Source organism: Nipponia nippon, unplaced genomic scaffold, assembly GCF_047370975.1.
Source record: "Nipponia nippon isolate SJK-2023a ecotype South Korea unplaced genomic scaffold, ASM4737097v1 scaffold_2, whole genome shotgun sequence".
In the NCBI taxonomy this organism is placed as follows: domain Eukaryota; kingdom Metazoa; phylum Chordata; class Aves; order Pelecaniformes; family Threskiornithidae; genus Nipponia; species Nipponia nippon.
Window position 1 is genome coordinate 76,028,433 of NW_028262336.1, and position 26,400 is coordinate 76,054,832.

The 26,400-nt window shown below is 40.6% G+C and overlaps 1 protein-coding gene across 2 annotated transcripts in view; it reads right to left on the reverse strand.

Moving 5' to 3' along the window:
* GPC6 (glypican 6) overlaps positions 1–12,041 on the reverse strand; it is a 773,103-nt gene extending 761,062 nt beyond the window's left edge. For both annotated transcript variants that reach the window (XM_087757955.1, XM_087757954.1), the window contains exon 1: positions 11,681–12,041. In XM_087757955.1, the coding sequence (XP_087614081.1) occupies positions 11,681–12,041 (361 nt within the window). The remainder of the gene's footprint in view (positions 1–11,680) is intronic.
* Positions 12,042–26,400: the final 14,359 nt, after the last annotated feature.

Below are 26,400 nucleotides of genomic sequence, written 5' to 3' on the forward strand. Positions count from 1 at the left end.
ATCCTGTCACCAGAAAAAATGGAAATTACTCTAGAATATTCAAAGAAGCAAAAACTAACAATGAAAGGAAAACTATGCAAATATGAAAAGGAAAATTGGACCTCACTTATAATCCAAAAGTTATCCTCAGTGTTATAATATACCTTGGAAAAAAAGCTGTCTGGCATATGATACAATTTCAGCAGACGTCTTGAATGCAAGAGGCTGTTTGGGTACACGGGTATATGAATGTATGAATATGTATGAACGTATGAATATGTATGAATATGAATGTATACATATGTCCACACACTGTGGACATAATACTTCTGTGCATTCTTCTCAGTTGAAGAGGAGGCATTAGTCTGTTGGGCAAATTGTGAGAGAAGAACAATTTAAACCCATTCATCAGATATGGAAAAGCTCCACCTGAGCAATGATCTGTATTTATGTGTTTCACTATTTGCCAGCAACCAAATTTTGTTATAAAAAGTGCAAAGTGTTTGTGGTTTGGCCAGTTTCTGTACTGAGCATAGATTGTTCCCTAGACAGTGATTTACAGTGTCCAGCTGGAGTTGCTTTAAAAAGCAAACTCAGACTCTAAATTACTAATTAACAAGGTACAAAGATGCTTCCACAAAGGATCCATCAATTATCATAGCAATCTCAGCGGGATATGAAGCTGGCGTCCTTTATAAGGACAATTAAAAACATTAAGCAGCATATTTATTTGTACTACATTTGTTGTTTACATAATAGAAAAAGGTTTAAACACTATGTACATAACTATGACATCATGATTCTGTAAGTCTCATGAAGAAATACTGGCATAAATATAAAATGGAAGCTCTTTGCAGATAGGACTGTCCCTTCTTTGTAATTCTTCAGTGCTTCACACAATTAAACTGTGATTTTGAATTGTGATCATTTACTGCTTTACTCACTTTTGTAAAAAAACCTGCAATTAAATCTTGATGAAATTCTGCCACCAGCTGCATTCAATGGAGATAGATAGGCAAAAATCAGGTTTGGGGGTCTTTAACTCAAAAAACTAGTAACAGAAGTGTGCACATGCCCCACAACCAATCTGATTACAGTCAATTTATACATGGCTTTTAGTATGCTGTCTCAGTAATTAAAGAAGAAAGAGGCTTTGGAGTTCTCATTCAAAGAATGGTAAGGGACTTCTGAAGATCAGCTTTAAGAACAAAATAATCACTGTTTCAGCGTTCAATTTCAGGAAGCTGTTTCTGGGAGTCCTTTCACTTCATCAGCCATGCTACATTGCAAAGACAGGTGTTTGTGTTTAACCAATGCATTTCAGTTGTGTTCCAGGTATTCAATTAACAGTGCTCATTGCCAGCCCATAGCCAGCACCATGGACCATCATGGAACAGCAGCGGTCAAGGCATGTTGCTCCTGGCTTTTCACCAATTCACTAAATAAACCTCCCCTGCACCATTCTTTTAAACACCTTCATTTTTAAATTAGATTTTGATTCTCTGTTCAGAAACACCTAAATCTCTGTTGAGCCAACAAAACCTATTTTGCAATTTTGATTAGCATGATCTGTCTTCCCTGCTTTTTTTTACAGCTGGACTGCTAGCAGAGGATAGACTACTTCACAAAATAAAAAAAGATTATTTTATTAAGGAAGCTTTTACTGTGGGCCAGCTTTGGCATCTTCTTTAACATTTTTGAAACTGCTTTAAATACATGCATGTAATGCAAAATTTAGACCAGATAAGAATACTGTAAATTGCAAGACTCTAACTGGTTAAAGAGAATATAGTCTGAGTCTGAAACTGTTCAAGAGGTATTGTCCATATTTCTCTACAACACAGATAATGCTGACAGACAAAATGATATATAGCTATTTTCATCCAAGGAATCTAAATTGCTCATACACAGTATTATCTTATATGCTAAAGTTGTAAAGCCAAAAGCTAATATCAGAGAAATAAATATTTATATTATGTGCTTATACTGTGAATCAATTTTGTGTAACTAAATAAGATGCAGTCACTGTTTGTACTTACAGCTACTTTCTCTGTGAAATATTATGTTGGTTTAAGAGAAAAGATGGAAAACACTTCAGGTTTAGCCGCTGGACACTGGGTGCTCATCATCCCTCGCCTTTGATTTGTCACTGCATTGTTTAAGCTTCTTAGGGACTTGCATTCTTATGACATGCAAAGAAGCGTCCTGCCACTGCTTTTAACAATTTATATTTCAGCACTACTATAAGCGCAATTTTATTTTAGATGTCAAAGCTGCATATAGCTGGGAATGGGTATCCTCAGGTGTAGAAAAGATTTAAAACATGAAAACAGCAATAAATAGTATATAAACCTGTGGTCTAATATTCCTATCCACTTGCCTCATAAACCCCAAATTTCGATGTGCGTAAAATCAGCAGACACCCACTAAACTGACCACATTAACTATCACACATGAACATGATAACAAGCAGAGAGTTTCCCTAAGGTAGTGAAGCACTCTCAGTACGATCCTTCATCCCAGGCAGATGTTCAGCTCTTTCAGTTTTGGACAACAGATGACTTTGCTAGTATGGCTTGTCAAATTTTGGTGATGCAGTTAGATGGTCAAGTGCAAAAGTGGGGATAATACCAAAAATGCTCAGCTGCTGGTAGTTTCTTCTCAATTATACCATAGGAGTACTGTACTACCGCCGCATTGCATTTTGCTGCTACGTGAGAAAAGACACACTGTCTTCCTCTTGCAGTTTCATGATAATTGTAAGACATCTACCTGAAAGCCACCAACAAATGGTGAGCCTCACTTTCTCATCATGACTTCAGGCACGTCTTCCCACATACCCTCCTGAGTAACTTCAAGATCTTTTTTGGTGGGTTAGCTATCAGATCAGCTTGCTGGTCCACGTCAGCGTGTCAGACAGCTAGACCTGATGCAGGGGAAGCAGTCAAAGGCAGGAACAGGGAACACACAACTTTGCCGGCAGCCAACTCCCATGCAATGGGGTGAGATGTAAATGAAAACATACTTCAGCAGGCTGGACCCAAGCCTTTTACAACTTTTTTTAGGTTTAAACGAAGTATAAGCCAGAAACTCACAGTCTCCTCTCTCAGGTTATGGAGCACAGTTATATAAAGTTATGATGAGAGACAGATCCACACAAAAGTTGCCTTGTCCTCTCTGCAATGAGATAATTACATCTTAGATACTGAGCTTGACTTATTGAGAACTGCCCACTTAGCAAAGCAACAAGCTCTGAAGGAACCGTTCAACAATAGAAATGCCAATACGTCGTGATTAGAACTTTTTCCATTTTGGAGCGTGATCAGTCAGGTCGCCACAATCTGTTTGAGATCTGATGTTTAACCACTTAGATGGTGAGAAAAAGGAGAAATCTACGGACTGTACGGGCCAAGACCAAGTGGAGCATTAAAAAAAAGAAATGGACCAGCTCTGCTCCCTCCCTCCTTCTTTGCATTCTATTCATCCAAACCTTTGATCAGCATAAAAGCACTTTTCCAGTCCTCTCCCTTCTTCTGCATAGGGCTTTAACTTCAAGAAAGGTCTTAATACCTAGCACAATGAATGCAAAGTGACTCAAGCAATGAGAGAAAGAAGTACTCACATCCATGTTTCATTCATCTTGCAGTAAGTCCCTTCTCCAACAATTCATCCTACCCTATATTCTCTCCCCAGTTATCTGAGTCAGCTTTTTGCTAGCCTCACTACCTTTATCTAGAGCTACATATTTGGACTCCAAAGCCACAGATTGCTACATTCACAAAAGACTATCCAAAACGAAAACATAGATCAATATGGCATCTCCTGGGCAGGAGAAATGGTTGTTCAGAGTAAACTGTTGCAACTATAAATACCAACACTTTATCCAAAATGTTACCCCTATTACTTGATTGATATCACCAGAAAAATGAAATTTAGACAACATCAGCTCAAAGAGAAACATTTCCTGAAGACAGGAAACTGAATCCTGAACCTACAGGAATTGTACACAGGACCTGACAGGAGCCTCCCTGGCCATGACCATCAATCAGCACCGTTGGACTTTAGGTGGGATAACTGCATAGAGATCCTTTCCCTAATGTTATGCTTCACTCTTAAAAAATAATTCCACTTAAGAAAGCCATTTTAGTTTCCTGTATTAATTACTGCTTATGGGCTCTCAAAGGAAAACTCCGAGGTCATAAGGGATACCGTAACTCAAAAGCCAACCAGACACATTACGTGAGAACTGTAGTAAGGCATTCACACACTATATTTTGCCAGATCTTCTACATACCTCCATAGTTCTCACAACCATGGTGGTATCCACGTGCATCCTCACGCTATACCATACTACTGTCTGATACCCAGATGTGCAACAGCTTCATCCCATGTGTTGACTTCCCTCCAAGCCAAAGTCAGACAAAAGCCAGACGGGTGTCCCCATAGTCTCTACTATGTTAGAAACTCAGCACATAAGTCAGAGAGACGTAGCCAAAAATATCACAGAAATATGTGGCTACCATCACAGACATGGCAAGAGCTACAGTTATGGAGACTGACAAAGAACGTGGCAACAGAGAGGTCTAAATTTCGACTTAGAGGGCAGGTTATATTACCTACTGCTTAGTCAAGCATCAGGCTTGCACTAACTGGACTCCCCAAACAGTAGGATTAGCGTGGCTGACTTAGCCTTTGATCTTTCTGACATATATGAACCAAGCCCTGTGTAGTTTTTTATTGTACATATGTTTGAATTCATGTGTGTTTGCACATGTGTTTTTCAGATGGGGCCCATAAAACAAAGTTTCAACCTGGTTTGCAAATACCTATCCTGATAGTGTGCAGCTTCTCTAGCTCTTTCAAGTGCTTAAATGTGGCTTTGAGGCCACTCCAGGTAAAAGCTGTGATTTTACCCCTGCGCGCACACACACACACGAACACACACACACACAGATATGACTGTGTTATTCTGTAAGCGTACCTAATTTAATGTAACAGCCCTCTGAGGCACCTGTTAAAAGCAGTCGAGACTTCCACTTATTTCGGGAGATTTGTCCTGCTATTTTAAACCCAACAGGTCAGTGAGCAGGTCCGAGGCTCCATTGTTAGTCAAGCGTCTGTAGAAATGTTTCTTTCAAGAGGGAAAAAAAAAAAAAACATCTCGGGATGCTTGGTACCCTTTACATCTGCTGCTCAGCTGGAGACACGGTTAAAAGGCCATTAGAACCGCAAGTTGACAGACCTCGCAGGCTAGGCGAGCCAGAGAGCAATTTGCTGTTTGCATTAGGAGTATCGGCCCTCGCTGCTTCTTTTTGATGGACCGAAAGTGACTCCTATCCCTAGCCCTGAAAATCAAGGCCAGGACAGGTGGACGGTGGGTCTCCATCCCTGGGCTGGTGCTGTGCTGTAGAGCCTCCTCCTGGGCACCCGGGTTTCTACAGCGGGCTGGCGGGATGAGAACCCTCCCGCCGCTGTTAATAACCCCTAGCTTTGCTCACCGGAGACTCGCTCCGCAGGGCGTAGCGGTAGGGCCCGAATTGCCGTCGCCCTGGCAGTCAGCGGGAGTGCAGGCGCCTTTTTTGCGGCACCTGCCTTCAAATGCTGTGTGTCTTCTGTGTTCTGCGATGGCTCAACGGAGCAAAGTACCATTGTTTCCCTTTGCTGGAAGGAAAAGGTCACGTTAGCCTACGTGGAAAAGGTGACGTTAGCTCGTCGGAGAGAGCCGGTGGTCTTTGTGACAGCCTCCTGTAATGAGAGCTAAAAAATTTCTTATTAGGGAAGCTTATTTTTTGGCTGTGTGCAGGAGCTCTGGAGCAATAAGTAGCGGAGAAAGCAAACCTTAGTTTCAGTAGGTTTTAGGCTGTTTTTACATACAGAGGAATAAAGTACTAAGAATTTTACCAGCGTATGTTTTCCTGCCATCTGCAACACATTTTAAATTCCTTTTGCATCTTGTAATGTATTCTCTCTGTTTAGCATAATAACTATTCTGCCTTTAAACACCAACCTTTATATGCTGTTCTTAGGAATTTGTGGAGAAGTGTTAATTCTTTTACACATATTTAAGCTGCTAAAATAATTACGCCCAGTAGTATGAACAGTCAAAACCACAGAACGAAGGTTCCCGTCCCAGGGAGATAGCACCTATTAACCAGGTACAGAGGGGAGCATACAGTCATAGTTCATTGAAAACGTAATTTCATTTTGCTAGTAATGGGAGTGCTGATACTTTGATACCATAATGGAGTTTTAAGCACCAAGCTTGTTATTTCAACTAGAAACTTTAATGTAATTATGCATTTTTACTTTACTAAGCAGAAAGGAAGATTAGTATGCACAGTTTTCTTACATGTATCGTGGGGAATAAGACAGAGATCTCCGAGTGATACTGCAAGATGCTCAAGTCATTCAAAAGAAATGGCAGGTGGTAATTTTAAAGACAAATTACCCAGAAAAGCTTTTATTGTTGATCACTTGTTATAAGATTTGCCATTTGCAAGTAATTGTACATTCAGCTGAAACTGACCTTTTATGAGAGCCAAGTGGTAATATAAATGAAATGAATATATTCTTTACTGCAGTAATATAAAAAGAATGGCCTGAGCTTTTAACATAGTGCTTGACCTCTCTGGTATCTGAACCCCACCTAATCTCTGGAGTATTTCACAATAGCATATGATGAAGTAAGTACTAATACTGCATTAGAACAGTTTAACACATTAGCACTTAGAAGCGTAGAAAATACTATAGCTTTAGGTATGCTGTTTGATTATAAATCAGACTGATGACAGAAAGAAAAAAGATTATTAGAGTACAATACACTGAAGTTCCTCATTACACTAATTATTAAAGCATCACCTTTTCTATTTTGAAGTCCCTCTTTCCAAGATACTCTACCATAAAGTACCATGGGGAAACTCCAGATGCTGAGATTTAAAATTCTCAGTCAAAAATGAATTATTTATAAGCATTAAAAACACGCTATTTCTCTTCAAAGGCCCTGATCTTACAAACAGCACCTTTAGGTTTCGATGTGCATACGTAAGCTGTATTCCCTTTAATGGCATCAGTCACAGACAAACCAATAAATACATACAAAAGTGATAGCAAAGCCAGGTCTTAGAAAAGCTGTACTTCCTCCTACCTAAATGCACACACCAGTTCATTAGCATGCACCATGCACTCACAACAGCAAAATAAGGGAGGCTGTAACGGAGGGTGACCAGAGGGGCTCTTGATGCTGCAGTTACTGACATGGCAAACAGAGATGAGGAGCAGTCATACATGGTGTGGAGGATACTACAACAGCGCCAAAACAAGGAAAGCGCACATGAAATTCTGCATCCATCTTCACCGTCGTCACTGAGATCAGGAGTGAATTAATCTCTAATGGCCCAATTCAGATTTCACAAATTTGAATCATGGAATCGTTTAGGTTGGAAAAGACCTTTAAGATCATCAACTCCAGTTTGCATTGATTATATTATTGATTTCAGTAAGGCTATTCCTATTTCACACTCCTGAGACAACCGCACAAGGTGCCTGTGAATCTGCACTTGCCTCCTGGTCTGCAGGCACTTTATTCACACCACTCTCAGTGACAGCAGTAGAGAAACAGTAAAAGATGGCATTAATTAACAAGTGCTTTGATACAGACTCAGTCAGGAGGATTTTCCACTGTTCTCCTGTCAATCTTACTTTTTTGATTTACTTAAAGGAAAGCAAAACATTCAGAAAGTATCTTGGGAACATCTGACATGGACTAATAGCTCAATCGCATGAGTGACTACTGAGTTTATTTTTATTATTATTATTATTATTATTATTATTATTATTATTATTATTATTATTATTATTATTATTATTATTACCACTTTAGAGCTACAAGCAACTGTGTTATGTTTGCTAGCTTTCTTCAGTCAAAACCTCTGTATTATGCCAGTATGAAGCCCATTCATCAAAGCACAATTTCAAGTGACTCCTGACCTTCAAAATGAAGGGTTTGCTTCTGCTTTCATTTCAGCTACTTTCACTACGGTGTCTCTGTGTTGCCAGAATCTCACCTCGTTCATCATCTGCACAGGAGAACAAAGCTCACTAACTTCTCACGCAGTATTTAGAATTCAACATCTTTACAGTTGGACGCTTTACCAGAACACTTGTAGTTTTTCTCTAAATACACTATTATTCAGTATCTACTTAAAAAAAAAAAAAAAATGCCAAACCCAAACAAAACCACAACCCACAAAAAAACCCACACCCATCACCTTTCAACATCTCTAGATCAACTGGAAGTGGAAAGGCACAAATCAGACACATTCATTACTTTTGAAAAGTCAGACATTCACTTTAATTCAGAAAACTTTGAGGCAAGAACACACTCCACCTTGAACTTCGATGTTTCATTTTCATGGCTTTCCCTAAGATGCTGTAAGTTATTGAAATCATGGCTGGAGTTAAACAAGTAATGCTAACGGATATGTGCTGTGACTTTTCTCTTTTGTATTGAATTTCCAGTGACAGATTTTCCTACAGGAAAACATTTCCTGCAAAGTCCTTAGGAGCTCCACTCAGTGCTCATGAACGCAGGGCCATGGCAGTGTGAGTCTGACCATTCAACTCTTCTTCACATGCAGGATACTCCACAGAAGCCTTACGAGAGGGCAGATTTTACAAGGATAGCCCAGCGTACACCACAAGCTACTGCTACCCCCTCTGCATGTGACTGATGCATAGAATCAAGCCCACAGCAGCGTATTATGTACACTTCAAATTTTCTTCCTCCCCCCATTCCCAGACAAAGTTCCTTTATTGAGGACTTACTTTGACGATCTATGTTGGAAGCCAACTATATGTACTGTACGCCGATGTAGGTCACAGCACCAGAATTTGGTGATCAGACGTCAGGCGCAGCAGGCTGATTACACGTAAGTACTATACTATTACATCGAACAGTTCAGCATTGTTGTAAAAGCATAGCAGACGACCATAATCACATTATTACCAACTTCAACACATTTCACATGCAACAAAATACCGTAGGAAAGCCTTGCTTTACAGTGTAAAACCAGACCGCTTTTTAAATCCGCAACTTCTGCCTTCTCCATTCAAAAGTCAGAGCCAGTATAAATAATTTTGCAAAAGTTCTCTAACGAGCTGGCTTTGCAGTTCCATTCAACAGAGGGTTACCTCTGTGTCCGTACCCTCTCTCATTTAAACAGATTCTTCAGCTCTTTGCATCAGTACATACACACTACCTCTTGAGTTTATCAAGTTTCAACAGTCCTAGCTAGAAAGTGGCTTTTAAACAAATGACAAATGAAAACATACAACTACTGTTAAATCAAAACACATAAACCATACTGTGTATTACTATTTTCCATCGTATTATCAAGCCATTGATACAAAATCTTTTGAAAACACCATGTTTGTTCAATGTTTGACTGTAATTAAAGTTCTTTGAACTCTTTAAAACATGAGGCATTTGACAGACTATACTTCTTTCCTAACAGTAACAAATTGCTTCCTTAACCAAGTCAGTATGCTGGAAAAAGGCAGAATGAAAAAAAAATTATTCTGAAACCTGTACGTTGATTGCTTTAATTAAACTTCCAACATTGCACCGGGTTGCAAAGACGTAACTTTCACATTAACAAGAGCACGTGCTGCATGAACACTTATTACACAACCTCTCAGCACCGTACCAGCAGAGTACACGCCAACACATACCTTAAAGCAATCCTAGTCTTCCAACAACTGAGTAGCTTGAACAGCTACACACAGAGCTACTCAAAAGTTCATACACCAGCTAGTAACAAGGCAGATAAACCACAGAGAAAACAAATAACTTGTAACAGGAAGCTCAGAAAAAATAACCCATCTCTGCATAAATCATGTACTTCTTAGCCATAAAAGTAGATATTACTTATGAAGCTTAGCAGGAAACTGAAGAGTAACTTTGGATTTAACTGCTATTAAATATTTAGCTACCATGAGTCTTTCTGTACTGATACATATTAGCAGAAACTTGCAAATGTTGGGATTCCTTAAAAAATGCATGGCAACTTTGTACTGTACATTCAAAAAAATAAATAAGACAATAAAACTTCTCTGTGAGCTGAAAGCAACAAGTGTTTACTGAAAGTTACTAGAAGCCTGAAATTCACTGGAAATTATTTTTTTTTTTTTTAAATGGGACACGGCATATCCTACCACCCTGTCTCAAAGTTGATGGAGTAACAGTATGCGAAGGGCAAGTATGACTGCATATTGAAAGGGTCTGTGGCTCACAGGAGAGATTTCATTATGTGGTACAACTGATGAGCAACCTAAAGAGAAATTTAAAAAAAAAGGCACCGAAGGACCAGAGTATCGGTGAGCCCGAGTGACAAAGGTGCCTGTGGAATAGTTACACACACAGGCCCTTTACTCTCCTGCCTTGTCCTAAAGCATGCCAGCGGGTCAGACCTATGCCTCCAAAGGAACCAACGCGGCTATGCAGAGATCTGCTCCGTTCCGCACCGGCAATGTGAACAGCCTTCCCCGTATTTTTCTGAACTGCATCCTCACTGTCCTGAGATTTTCCACATTTATCATTCCTCATGTAAAGTGCTAAATACTGCACAGTGAATAACTGTGGCTCTATTTCACCTCAAGGAAGATAAATCTACTGCTTCCAACTTTAAAAAGGAAGCAAGCAAACCGAGGGGCATCTAGTTCACTCTACAAACAGCAGAACCTAAAAGCAAAGTGCCAGTGGCAAAGCAGAAATCTTTCCCGAGAGCTCAAGCAGTCCAATTTAAGCAGCCCAAGCTCATGCCTTCCCATATCATTTCTCTCTTTTTGTTGTGCTGTCTGATTGCTAAAGGATTATCTGCCCCGGACATATTTTTATTCAGTCAGTCCCAAAGACACAGTATAGATAAGGTTGTAGGGAAAAGCAGAAAAACAAAATTACAACAAAAAAACAACCCCAACACCTTCGTAGGCAGATGGAGATATAACCTGTTGTAGGCATGTTTCAGCAGAAGGAAGAGCTAAGTAACAGGCTGCCTGGTGTCTCCGGCGGCGGAGCGGGGTGTGTGTGGGGGGGTGCCTCTCTCCGCCAGCCGATGCCTCTGCTCGATGGGGGCTGCGGCGGAGGCGCCCGGCTGCGCCTCCGAGGGGCGAGCTGCCCGGCCCGCCGGTGCGCCCCTGGGCTGGCCCCCGAGGGGCGCGCCGCTCCCCGGGCTCCGGGGGGGCAGCACTGCCCTCCCCACCCTCCTCCTCCTCCGCCTCCCTCAAGCCCTGTCCCCGCTGGCAGCGGGCAAAGTTGTTCCCCCGCACACGGCGGCAGCGGGGGCAGCAGCCACTGCGGAACCGCTTGCTGCCTCTCGCAGCCTGGCTGCAACTCTCAAGAAGTTTCTGCCGGCGAACAGATCCGAGGCTGAGGCTCGCCCGCGCCCCCCCTTTTTTCCCCCTTTTTTATTTTTAAATCCCCCTCCTTAGTTTTTATGTTTATTTAATAATTTATTTACACGCACATGCCCCGTCGGGAAGCCCCTGGCAGCCACCCGGGCGGGCAGAGCCGCTCCGCGCCGCGCAGAGAACGCGGCGATCCGCCGTCCCGCTTCCGCGGGGAGTGCGCGCAGCCGGGCGGCGGCGGCGCCCCCCACCCACCCCCGCTCCGCGGCCCCCCGCCCCGCTCCGCCCGGCCCCTTACCTGCGATCTCCTGGTAGGGCACGCTGGCCAGGCTGAAGCCCTTGGCGCTGTACGCCTGCCGCACCTCGCCGCAGCTCCGCGCCTTGCCCTCGGCCCCTGCGACCGCGGGCAGCAGCAGCAGCAGCAACGGCAGCAGCAGCCCCGCCGGGGCGCAGCGCCGCGCAGCCCTCTGCGCCGCCGGCATGGCGCGGCGCGCAAGTCCCGCGCGGCGCGCAAGTCCCGCGCCGCCGCCGCTGCCGCCCCGCCGCGCCGCCGCCGCCGCCGCTCCCCTCGGCTGCGGGGGCGGCGGCCCGGGAGCCCCCCGGCCGCCGAGGCAAACTTTTGCGAGGTGGGGGGGAGATGGGTGCGCACACGCACACATGCGCGCACGGCGGGGGCAGGAGAGCGGCAGCCTCGTCCCCCCGGCTCCTTCTCCAAATGCAAAGCGCTGTCGCCCCCCCCCAAAAAAAAAAAAAAAAAAAAAAAGGAAAAAAAGAGGGGGATAAAAATCTGGCTGGCGGTTGTGAAGATTGAAACCGCGGGCGCGTTGCTGGGAGCGGAGTCCCGGGCCAGCGGCAGCGCGATCCGCCGCGGAGCGGTGCCTGCCGCCTTTGCGAGGCTGGAGGTGGTGGGAAAAGCAGCCGGCGTGGGGATGGACTGGACAGCGGCTCTGTGCGTGCCTGTGTGTCTGTGCGTGTGTCTGTCTGTGTGTGTGCATGCGTGTGGTGCACTGGATGCGTGTGCCTCTATTTACGGGAGCCGGGGAAACCTCTGCTCCGCGCAGCGCTGGAGCAGCCTCCTGAGCCAGGCAGGGAGAAATCCTGGAGACAGACACAGCGAGGGAGAGCCACACACACAACACGCACACCCACACACATCCACACACACTCACAGGCTCCCCCACACACACGCACACACGCGAACACACACACACACACACACAGAGAAACGTGCTACACATTGCATCGCCGAAATATAGGAGCAGAAAGCAAATCCTGGCGTGGATCGCTGTTTGCTGGCGGAAGGAAGGAAAAGCACCCACAGCTCCGAAAACTTCCTCCTCACCACGAATCCAGCCGCTCCTCGCCCCAAAATTACAAATTGCCTGCTCGTCAAAAAAGATACTCTTCGGCGGTATTGCTCTCTGTAATGCCAGGTTTGGAGTGGGCCCCGTAAATACTTTTTTTTCTCCATTTTTTATTATTTGTTGCACACATAAATACCCGAGCTGAAGAGCTAGAACGAGGATGAGTCCATCATCCAAAGGAGAGAGACGGAAGGATATTTCTGTGCATCAGACAGAGAAGAATGAGGAGGAAACAAGAAAGGCAGTCCTTGACCCAGGTGATTCGTGCCACCCTAGGAGAGGAGAGCAGGGGACAAAACCATAAATTCTCTCCTGCAAATGCGCATCTGCAAAGAACTGAATGGGGCAAGTGAAGAAAATTCCTGCAAGGTGAATTCAGTCTCCACTTAGGGACAGAGAAAAATATTCTGTTCTTAAGTAGTTGATAGTAAAATCCAAAGTTACAGTTTTAAAGGATTTATTGCAGTGCTTTTTATGAGTACTGTAGAGAAGTGTGATATTCTGTCAAAAGTATACAGACAGAGATGTCAGGCCCAGGATGAAGTGAAGAAGGCCAACAGAAGACATAAAAGCCCATCAACTTGGAGACTCACTTACCAGTGAGGAGCCGTAGAGCGATATCATGACACTATCATAATTCAAGATGCATTCAGATTAGACTGAAATTATTAGGTGCCGATACTGATGCAGTGTCACATTAACTGCAGTGTTAGCCTTGGGCCTGGGCCAGTGTACGCAGCCTGGTCCCACCTGATGTTGTGTGTTCCCCTAGCCTCCCTTACCATTTTCCCTCTCCCGCATTGTCATTCGTTCTTCTTCCCTCCCCTGTTCCCCACCAACTGAGTGATGATGCTCTGACACCGCCTGTGTACACAGCAGGGAAACAGCAGTTCTGCGTGCAGCCCTTGTCCTCCCTCTTCCTACCAAAGTCCCTTCATGTCCAGGGCCAGGGGAGCCAGGAAGGGATGGGTAAGCGGTGGATTTTGTTAGAGTCTGCAATCCAGGCAGAAAGGTGGGGTTAGCACCTGTCCCTATAACCTCCCCCTAAGGTGAGATGTCTCTGGGGGACAGGTGCCCAACCCCAGTGAGATCAAGTTGGAAGGCAAAGGTTTGGGAGGTTAGCGAAAGAGAGAGATTTCCTTCCTTTCTCCCTGTCCCCAAGCCATTTAAAGCTCCATGGACTTGCTGGCTTGAAAGGTTTAATTATATATCACAATCCTTGCTAGCAGTAGTTTTGGGGGAGCGGGGGGTTGGTAGATAGGTATTGTAACAGTGTCAAGTGCTATCACTGCATGTGTTACCAGCCCACTACAAATAATAAGCTGTTAGTACGTGTTAGTGACCCCATATTAATGAAAAGTTAGGCAAGGTCCATATATTTAATATGTGGAAAAGTTCTGACAGATCCATATGTAAGATCTCACTGTATGTAAGATACATACGGTTCACCCCAAGATAGGATCAGGAGGGTGTTACAAATGTTACACATACCTCATTTCTTCTGGATTCCTCCAACTTTCCTCTACGCTGTGGTCAAAGCAGAGAATTAGCTTACCACATATCAAGCACGACAGACTCCCCCGCAATCCAATCTTCTTCAACATTTCTTCAACCCACAGGAAAGTTATTTGACACAAATTCAAAGATGCAAATGAGAAAATCAGCAAACTGGTTTGAAGTGCACAAATCATCGTAAAATAGCAAAAAGGATTCTATGATTAACTCAGGAGTGTATCTACATAATTGTTTTTTAAGAAAATTGCTAATTTGCTAAGAAAAATGGGGCTTATTCACCCCTGCATTTTTTGCAAATACCTGTTGAATTCATTCCTTTGGTAATATGATAGCACTTTTACATAAGGTGATGACAGCACGATATAACCTTTATATAACATGGGAAACATGCTACGGAAAAATCAGGCTTATTTCCACCCTCGAATCCTGCCTCAGGCGTAGAAGGCCTAGACAGCTGGTTGCATCCTAGTCCTGCATGTTGAAGGAACACCTTACTCTCCCAAGAGCTCACATTTAAACACAGATATTTCTACGGCTTCACCAAACCTACTCGTCATATGGGAGAATCATTGTGTGTTCTCAGCACATACGTAATTAATTTTGTAGAAAGTGGAAGAGCTCCAAAGGAAGCCCAGGTTGGGACGCTCTCTGAGCCAGTGGCTTTAGCAGTCCCGTAGAAATGTAACACCTTCTGCCAGGCACATCAGGCATGAGCTAAAAGCTCTCCTATTTCAGGACCTATACTATTAGGCTATTTGAGGTGGTCACACCGTACCCATCCTTTTTCAGCTGTTCTACCTCGTAAAAACTCACAACTAGTGAAACTATCTCTTTAATTTGTTCTTTCAGAGGGAGGCACAAGTGACCACTGGTTGCTGAATTAGAAACAATTTAACGTATATAAGACGGTGAGTAAAGTCCTCCATCCTCCTCCTTGACATGGTGATTAGTGTCTTCCAGAGATGGACTTGATTCTGAGTTGCTGCATATCAGTGAGTGCTCAAACTTCTAAGTTGTTGGGTAAAAGGCTGCCTTTTCCTACATTAATTTTGGGAAGAAACACATTCAATTCATTTGCATAAGCACCAAAATGAAACATTTTATTTTAGTTAAATTGAACATTTTAATCACCAGGGAATGTTTGTGCTTCTTTTGCATTTCTGTGGAAAGAAATAATAGCCCTTAAAAAAAATTATTTTTAATATTTTTGCTTGCTTGGCAGTCGGACTAAAAATCAATCATTTACCCTCTTGGAGAGCCCCCTCCACCAAATACATTCAATGTAGTAACATAGATGATTGCTTAGAATTAAGATTTTGCAATGCATCTACTGGCCAAGTTTACCACAAGCGGGCTTTTCTTTTTCAAGTTATTCCAAATAGAAGGTGTTCATTCGTATCAAGTTCTACTGATTGATTTTTTTGCAAATTTTTTCCTAATGTTGTGCCAAAAATGTGGAAGACAAATGATTTTTAACCTTTGTTTCCAAATACTTCTATAAAAAATGGATTAAAAGGAATCATTCACACCCCATCATAATAAAAACGTCAATGCAAAGTGAAGCAGGAGCCAGCATTAATTCCTCCAACCACTGGAACACTTTGCCCCACATGGCTGAGGCAATTTTATGGTGTGCATTAAAGGAGCTATGGAATCTCTAAACAATAAGGACAAAAATAAATATTGAATTGCTGCTTCATTTGCCAAGCAGCCGTCATCTTGAGCTCTGAACCGTTCAAGGACACGGTGGAAAAACACAAGATTATGGATTTTAAACATGATAACATGTAGTACATTGGAATGAGACTGAGATTGTACAAGGAAGTTTTGCTCATTTTTTTCATATATTTGAGTTATTTCACTTTAGAAACAGGATAAATGGTGGTACGTTGAAAGATACACTGATTTATTATCAGGTGTTATCAAAAAACTCCCATTGATGTCACGGGTATTAAGGGGACTGCATAGACAAAAGCATCTTTCACCTGACTTGACAATAAAGCTTTGGCAAATGTCAAAACGCTCTATAACTCAACTTCACAAATAAAAGAAGCTGACTTCTAGATTCGCCGTTAAATCTAGGTGCTCTGCACATAAGCAATAATCAGTGAGATTCTCGAATGTCCAATAGAATTACTGTTGGTGAAGTGACTCTGATGTTTCAGTTGATTTCTGCAGGAGGAGGGCTGCTTCTGTGCAATTAGCCCGTGTCACCACTACCAGGCCCTGAAGCACCGCAGCAGCTGTAGCCCTGTCTGTGGGGGCTGGCAGGATCCTGACTTCATCTTAGGGGGAGATCCATCCCCACACAGGTTTCCAACACATTGTTTTAGAGTACAGGACACATCCTTGATATTGAGGACCAAGTCACCCACACTCCAGGCTGTACGCTTCAACAGGGAAGTCTGAACGTGCTTCTTTTTCTGTAAAGCTGTGTGGATAAATATGAAGAAATTACATGAAGAAAATGTTCTTGTTCCAGGTCTACAGTGTCTCCTCCAGGTGGACGTGGTTCTTTAAAAGCCCAGAAATTGTTAATTGTAGGGTGATGAGGTAACACTCTGAATGGAATTGAGCTATGAATTTGTCCCAATAAAACTTTCCAAAGACCAGTTCAATGAAGGCATACATTACAGCATCAAAAGTCCCTTTTAACTGGTTTTTCATACTGTGTCCAGAGCCTTCCTCGACACAGCACAAACTGCTCTTCCTTATCACTCTGTGCTAGAAGGGGAAGCTTTTTTTTTTCTTTGCACTGTATGGTATTTGCTCCAAAATTAATGCAAAGCCCAGTTCTTTCCAAAAAGTAAGCTCTAGAGGCACAGGTGTGAAGAACTCATCTTGCTCTTGAAGTTGCACTCAAAAATAGAATTGTCAACACAGCTGCTAGATAAGTCCTCTTAGAAAAGGTTTTCAGACTCATGGCCAAGAAAACAGACCTGCTAAATATACAGAATAATGAAATACAACTAGCTTTCTTTCCTCTGAAAATTTTCAGAGACAGAAGGTAAAAAAATGATCTAAGATTCCATATGCTCAGTTACGCATAATATAGGAGGCTTAGGCTCCCATAAAAAAGGTTTATAAGTGGTAATCAGTGATATCATATTAATTATAAGCAGTAGTAGTTGCTCTTGAAATCTGCAGGCTATGCTATTTTGGGCAAATAGCAGCATTTTATTTTAGCTGTTCATTTTATGAAACCTTTTGTGAACAAATGCGAGAAGTTTATGCATAGCAACTGAATGGGTAAGTCAAAATGCCTGGGATTGCAGCAACAGTACACGAAGGCTGGACAGAACCATTGCTCCTTTTAGGCGAGGATTACAGCAAACAATCCAGGGCTGTTTTTAATTTTTTTTTTAAATTTTTAAAACATTATCTTTTTCTATCTATTTATTTAAGGTAGTGTCATTTAATCTGCCCATTTTTAGTAAGAACAACGGACCACAGTGGCATTCTCTCTTAAATAAAATGCCTACAGTTTGTATTTCCTTAGAAAAGACCAGTTCAAAAAAAGGGGGAAAAATGACTTTTCATTACAATAAACAGTGAAACCATCAGACTGAAGTGCACATATATAGATGAATCCTGTTCTTATGCCCAATTTCACTGAAGTCCAAAACAATTTTAAAGCTTGAATAAATGTTGGCAAAATTCCAAAATCCAACTATTTATATATTTGTGTAGATCTTACACTGACCAAGGAGTAGCATTTTAAATATTATCTGCTGCTTCTTTTGTGCTGTTATGATGCTTTCCTTCTAAGTGACTGGTCCCCAGCTCAGGCAGAATTTTGACATTATGCTGGATCCTTTTCATAAAAACAAATATACACAAAATCAGGTTCATTTTCAAACATATACTTTTATGAATCTGCTCCTAATCCATGCAACATCTGTTCTGATTCTCAACTGTACAAGAAGATTGCCTTAAAGATTCCTAAAAATGGCTAAGCATCTTTTTTGTCGTTGTTTTCCTGCACCATCTTACTATCATTAGAAAGTGACAATTAAAACAAAAAAGCACTCGATATACGAAGTCAAAGAAAAATGTTAATTTCCAAACAGCATTTAGAGTGTAGATTAATATTTTTGAGAAATATTACTTATTTTTAAACATGCATATGTCAGATACCAAAATACAGGGTATATTGTAGCAATATTACCGAGTTGAAAATATTCGCTACGCAATAGATTATCACTAGAAAGACTGGCTTTATTTAGATCATAGGCCTGAGTAATGCAAAAGCCAACAGGTGTCCATTGATGACAATTTTCATTCATATCTTATCAATTTGCAGTATCATATTTTTTTTTCTGTTCAAGTGAAAGTTGAGGCAACGTTATGCAATAGACTGAACATGGACATTCTTTTTGGTAGAAAAGTACAGTCTAATATGTGCATTAAAGCTGTGAATGTAAGGTTTATAGTTTTTAAATTACAATTTCCAAGCAGTGTGTTTAAAAATATATGATGTGTTTTCTGACAAAGATCAAAGGGCTTAATATATTTTGTAAATTACAGCTATAATGATTCCATTTGCAAAAGATGTAATTTACTGGTCTATTTTCATAATGAATGGGAGCCTAACGAATCGCACAAGCTTATACATTCAGCAAAAATACGGGACATCTTAGACTTGACTTGGAATGTGCATTATGATAATAGTTGAGATTTTATTGGAGAGTAAATTTTCTTTTCATTTCTTGGCAGGCTCACCTTGTCAGCTTTCCTAGGCATTTTAGTTTTCTAAAACAAAGTATCTTTTAGGAATTCCAGTGAATGAAGTGCAGGAGGAGTTTGCAAAGGTGCGTTCATTCCTGCGTGCATGCAGGTGCGTTGGAAGGCTGTGAGAAAAGAAAGACCAGGTTCTTCAGTAAAGATAGGCTAGAAACCTCTTGTGAGGATTAAAGGAAAATACACCTCAGGCACAGTTGTATAATTTCATTTTTCTTGGCACTTTTAATAGAATGATGTCGTCGCCTTCTTGTCATGGGGTGGGCATGGCATGCCTAATAATCAAAATAGAATATTGTATAGGATGTAAAAGAATAGATAATTTGGTCTCTTTCCCATGGATGTTTAATACAGATTTACATGGGTTCATGGAGAGACTAGACAAGCTAATGGAAAAGAAATTAGCTGAGAATTGCTAAATACACAGAGTCAACTTCTGTCTCAGGAATAACTTGAGCAACCAATTGCTCAAGATGACAGATTATTTCTATAAATTTGTCCTTTTCTGTACTTTCCATCAGCACATGCTTTGGGCCACTGTCGGAGAAGGAACAGCCTGCTAGGTTTACCCTTTCATCAAAGCCAGTATGGCCATTCGTATGTTATATTCTTGAGTTCGTTTTGATCTTATGTACCTAGAACAGAAGATAACCCAAATATAAAGTAAATGTTTATCTCTCTTTGGGTCTGGAAAAACATACCAGTTTCTAAAGTGCATTCAATGAATTCAGAACTCCAGCAGGATGCAGTGCAGACCCCCCTTTAAGTGTGCATGCCTTGTAAATCCCTCATAAACCTCCGATTTACTAACCACACCCTGAAAGTGTTACAGAGATGATCAAAAACTTACTTTTTTCCACTTCCCACAGTCAGTTCACAGGAATTATCATATTCTACAAGATCACTGGCTGGACAAATACAGTATCTTCCTTCTAAAAGTATGTTCTGCTTCACAGGAAAGCACAGTCTCTTCCTCCCTCCCTCCCTCCCTCCCTCCCTCCCTCCCTCCCAGTAAGTCCCCCTGTCTTGCTACTGAGTGGTATTCCATGGGAGGGAAATTTTTTTCAGTCCCAGCAGTAGTTTCTAGTTTGATTCAACACAGCTCATGTCCATTTGACCTTTAAATGGCAAAACTGCTAAGATTTTATTAATATCAATGTAAAAGTCTTAGGTTTTTTTTATCCTCAGGACACTAAATTCCACACATTTAATTGAATAAAAGGAGCACTCCTCCTAGGGAGAGGAAAGTTCACAGAACCTTTCTTCTGTATTTACACACCTACTGTTCAGATAAATACCTGTCTGCTACAGCTTTATGCTCATGTTCAGCAAGCTACAAATCCAAGCTTAGGGGGAAAAAAAGGTTGGTTTTTTTTTTCATTAGAAGCTTACCGCACTTCCTTCAGGACAGTTTTTGCAGATATTACGAAAGAAAGGACTGTATTCTTTTAACAATACTCATGTTCAGGGAGTTGTGTTGATTTACAATTTTGATACAGAAAAATCAGATATGGGTATTGATCTGTCCTTATTCAATTCTTTGTTGTTTAATTTAGTGGCAGCTAGCTTTTCCTGTACTGCTTCAGTACTACTCTGTAGTTCCCAGCATTACCTTTAACTCTTCTGTGAAAGTTAGGTATCATATTCAGCCTCCCTCCAATCTTCAGACAGTAGCTGGCTTTAATTATAAAATGTGTATTTGCTAAGTAGCTCAGATGCTTTATTTTCATTTCCAGGCTCACAGGTTTTAGGAGAATGCCTCTTTCTCTTGAGATTATTTTCATTACCCCCACATGAACCCTTCATCAAGATGCTTCAGAGTATCTTCCTTTGATACTTTTTACCTCTGTCAGCAAAATTATCATTAGTATAATCATATCGCCATCTTTCTTTTTTTTTTCCAAAGCTCAGAGTCTTAATGTTAGGATTTCAAAAAAGTGCTAGGAGTGGGAAGGACAGGAGTTTATTTGCAGAAAGCAAGAAAAAAATAATCGGGGCACTTTCTTTTCCCACTGCAAGTACTTCTTTGCAGTTTTCTCTGCAGGAGCTACAAAATTGTGACCCTTAAAAATAAATCAGTAGAAAGACAGTGGGAACCCAGCAGATAACAGTGTGCATATTTGTATAGGATCCAGCAGTCTACCTGCTCCTTATGTGGGCTTGTTCCACAGTGATACCTAAGGAGCTATGACCCCATGGGCATGTAACACAGCATGGCAGGTGGCCAGCTGCCCCCAGGCAGCCTTTGAAAGACCATTTGCCTAACCTGACAAGCTGCAGATAATTCACTAAAACTTTTCTCTTATCTGATAAAGTCTTAGGGTAGTGTCTTTGTGCAGACAGCAGGCTTGGGCCCTGCCTTCCCTAGAAGAGAGAAGGTGCTGAGGTAAGAGAGCGCCTAGAAATCAGTGGCTGGGGAGTCACTTTCAGCCTCAAATTTTTGAAGATAAGTTTCTCTGCAGAGTCAGAATACCAAGTCAGATATCAATTCCTTTAGAATAAACAGAAGAAATGTAAAAGACATTTTTCTGTGTTATCTGTGATTCCAGTGGGAGTTTTGTATTCCAAGATCACTGAATATGCAGAAGGTCATTTATAAGCCTATTCGTGCTGTTCTTTGTGATTACTAGAAAAAACCTTGGAATTCTTACACATTAGTGTCATTATTTTCAGTAGTGGTGGGACCAGATGACTTTCTGAGCTCCCTTCTAACACAAAGTATTCTATGACTCTGTGACCTCAATGTGATATGCTGATTTTTGGGTGCAAAATAAAGTTATACCAAGAGAAAACAAAAAGAAACTGAAGTTCTGAAAAGAACGTGGCGCCAAGCTCCATCTTTGTGGTTCCATAGGACAGATCTCAGCTATAGGAGTCATGAGCATGACCCTATTGACAGCAACGACTCCTTTCTTGCTGCTTGTCAAAATGGAACAACAAAGCTAGCTTGGGAGGACTGGAACTTGGATGTACTACTTTAAGGCTGAGCAGAGCAGCAAACCTGCGATGTCTATGCCTAGGATGCAGTCTTCTGTGTTCGTTCCTCCCTGGACATTTTAATTGGCTCCTATTGTCTTTCAGTGCATGTGGAGTGGCTGGACTCAGCTCAGCTCAAGAATAAGCATTAGCTCATACCCTTTCTGTGTTTCTTTAATTAGCACGTTCTTCTGTCTAGCTAAAATGGCTTCCTGCTGCTTGTTTTCAAGCTAAAACATGTATAAATCCTATCACAATAAATATTTACAAAATACATATCTGACAAAACTCACAATTCCTAGAGTGCCTTTGGAGACCTTCTTAGAAACCACAGGTATCTTAATGTCAATTTATGTGAGCCTTGTTATCTTGGTAAATACGCTATGCAGATCCTCTTGTAAATCTGATTTCCCCTTTTTTCAGGGAAGAGCTACAAAACAGTCTCTTGACGCTTTTCCTATATCATGTACTTATTTTTAAATGCAAAGCTCAAAAAAATAAGCAAAGCTCTTCCAAAAACCATGAGTTTAAAAAAAAAGTATTAAATTACTCTGATCTCAGTAGAACTATTGCAATTGATTTCTTCTCACATACCATCCCTGCTTGTAGCTTACTACACATATGCAGCTTGCATATGTTTAAATGGGTATACTAAATGTTGTATATTCAGTCTAGCCATGTGCAGTAGACTGCATTTAGGCATGCATAGTCTATCCATGTGCAGAGTCCTTTTGTCTGGATTTCAGGTTAGATTTACTGGAGTCTCATTACTCTAGCTGCTGGAAAATTCCAGATCAATAGCCAGAAAAATCAACTCAGGTCACTAATAACACACAAAAACATATTGCCAAACAATAGATAGTAACAACTAGAACAACTGACAGATACAGAATGGACTAAAGCACCTTAGATATCTAACCAGACCATAGCATAAAATGTGTGAAGAAAAAGAGTGAAGGAACACCCAAAAAGATTCCTTGCTATTGCTAGAATTTGCACATTCCTCTTACTAGTAAGTCTGTGCACACTTTCAGATTATTTAAGATTAGTGTTGCAAACCAGTCCAAGAGGCAGCCCTTGTTTCTGGTAGGGAAGAAGAGTCATGCCCCGAGTACCCAGTGCTACAGCCCAAGAGCTTCAAGGAGCCCCTAAAGTTCTGTTTGTCTGCCTTCTAGTGATTCCTCTCTGTGCATCTACCCAAAGACTTAATCTGCGTGCAAGCTAAAAACTTCATACAATCTTGTCAGAGAAGTTTTGGGCAGAGCTTTGCTGCATCATATCAGTAATCTGCAAGTCTGAACATGAGCCGAATACTAGACCACACACATCTTGCAAAAATGTGAGGATTAAGCAGGAGACTCAATAATTTAAGTCTTAACGCAGGGGACGTGTAAGGCACAGGCAAATATTTAGCTGAAGAGCACATTTCCATACCCCATATGCAATTTGTGCATCACATGATCTTCTCATTTTTGTCAGTTTGTAATAAAGTTACACTGGCATTTTGAAACACAGTGTGATTAGTGGAGTGAAAGAGAGCAGGATGAATACCGTGCAGCGTACATTTTCTGCTGTGGTGGGTGAGAAAGATTCCACTCACTAACTCCATTGTCATCTTGAATTCAGCCCTGAAATACCTTTACAAAGCTTCTAGAAATATGTTTATGTGCTCTCATAAAAGTGGCAGATCATCTGAATTTGAAAACCACAACTTACTTCACATTTTTCAAAGTATATGTGGAAGTAAGCATTGATAACATGAGAAAGAGATCTGCTTTGCACTTGCAGAGATAGTGTAAGGTTTTTGAACATAAAAATAAGATATTGTTTTAAAGATAATTAATGACAAGATATTGAATACTGCAAATAGTCATATAATAGGCATATATACTGCAAATAGGCATCTTTATAGAAACTATGCTTATCCCCAAGAAGTTTATACTCAAGTTGCTATCTTAAATTTATCAGTGATAAATTGTTTTTGGGAAAGAATGACAGTTTATCATGAATTTATGGGATACTAGACATATTTATCATACTTTTATCCTATTTGATCAAAAAATCAAGAAAAAATTGGATCTGTTCCCTGACTGTCAAGAGCAATGGTGCCATTCCTTGCTTTGAAAGGAGATTTGAATTATAAACTTATTTCTTTAAAATGATGCTTTAGGTTTAGAGTTTTCAAAGATATATTCTATATATGATGCATATATACTTTGGGTTATGACCTGAGTTTAGGCATTTGTTACATAGAGAGATTTATTACTAAATTTATGGCTAATAAAGAAGTCAAACTTAAGACAAATACCCTTTTTCTTTCCATGAAGATCCTTGACAGTTGTATGCAACTTCTACAAAAAGAAACAAAAGAGTTCTAACTCAAAATCTCATTTATCACCTTTAATACTTGGGGGTTTAGTTTGATTTTGTTGTTGTTGTTTGGGTATTGGGTTTTTTTTCCTCCAAGCTTTACAAAAAATGAGGGGAGAAAAGAGAAAATTTAGGCTTGAGAACTTTACTTAACATAAGGGAACTGGATTGTGGCTTTATAAAAAGGTTATATACTGTAACATTCAGAATAACAATAATTTTATCTATTTATTGGAAAGCAAAACAAAGATGTGATCCTTTTGTTAAAGGAAAATTTTTGATCACTTTCTAGAAATGCTTTAAGTTATGTGATTACCTGAAAGGTTAAGTTATAATAAAATTATAATGAAGAAATTAGTGTGCATAAATGATTTGTCTACCAAATAATCACATAGTAAGGGACATAAGAAATACTTAAAGAAAAAAATAGATCAAGTAAATAAAAGTAAGGTTTAAGAAACATACCTGAGAGGAACTTATTCAGTGGTTTTTTTCCTTGGCAATGTTTATTAATAATTGACCACTCACTTCTGCCAGGTTGTGTTACAGGTAAAGAAAATAACAGCCTAAAGCTGATGGGAAATAATCACCAGATTTTATCAATAGACTTTTAGTCCCCATCTATATTTCTTCATTGTATCTGCAACTTCATTGATTACATTTCTCTGTTTATTGCAGAGTCTGTGATTAAAGATACAGCTAGCAAAGGTGACCAGTGTTAATCAGACCCTACCTCTCCTGACAGTGATCACTGCAAAAATATTCTCAGTGTAAAATAGCCATCAGACCTGTACCAGGGACATATTTATGGAGGTATTAGTTTATCAGTAGGCTAGCTCTGAACCTAGCAAGTCTTGGCCAAAGCATTAGCACCTCAGAGTTTTACAGGATAGTTACTTTCCAAAGGAAATAGAATATTTAAGCCCAGCAGGGGAGGATGATGTTTACAAAGTCTCTAAATAGAAAGAGGGTGACCTCAGCTTAAATCATTGTTAACAAAACATTAGTGACCTATTCAGTGACCCCGTATATTTCCCCTTTACTTTATCTGTTTAGCCACTAAATACATCTTAATTCTCAAAAGGGTAAATCCAGAACATTAGTGATTGTAGTTGGTGAGTGAAGCCAGACGTTTTCAGCAAAAAGATCCCACAAAATATAAAATTGAAAACCATTTCAACCTATGAAGCCCCCAGTATCAGTTATCCCATATGCTATTTTGGGAAGGAAAAGGCTGCATGTAATATATGTGGAACTAATATTCCTCCTGGGGGCCACCCCTCATCATATTAGTGTTTGCTCCTTTCTGATTTTCCTGTATACAATAGTCCGTGAATGCCACAAACCGTAAGGTGCAGAGCACACCTATGCAAATTTCATCCACATCAACTTAAAGAAAACAAAGCTAGATGGTCTTTTTAGGAAGAAAAAACCCTTATAAAACTAACTGGTTTGAATTCACCCAAGACACTATTTCTCACTAAGCAGTATGCTGATGGAGTGAAATGTTGACAGAGTAATAACAATATTCATTTTAATATTACAATTGAAAATATATAGAATGAATACTGACAGCAAGTGATCAAAACCTTGGATAACAGGAGGAAAATAGTAAAAAGAATATTTATTCCACAACAACAATACTATACAGGATGAATAAATCCTTTTTTTTACTAGAGCTTTATAGAAAACAAGGAAAGAAATAATCTTTGAAAAAAATGCTTAAAGTAGATGTTCTTTTGATTCAACTTTTAGCATCCTTGCAATAGAAATGTTCTTCTAACACATTCATTGCTAGAATTTGTTTTTATCATCTAAATCTCTCTGTGAACTCTGAGCAAAAACATTCTGTGAGTGGTGCAATAATGCCATTTGACTCTCAGCGTAATTCTCCAGATGCTGGAAAAGGACGGAGTTTTACTGACAAATATTTACCTATTTAAAGAAGCCAACAAAAGTACATACTATTTAATCATCTCAATTTTATTACTTATCTGAGATGGTTTAATGTACTGAATCCCCACTTACAAAGCATTTAGAATTCCAGTGCAGG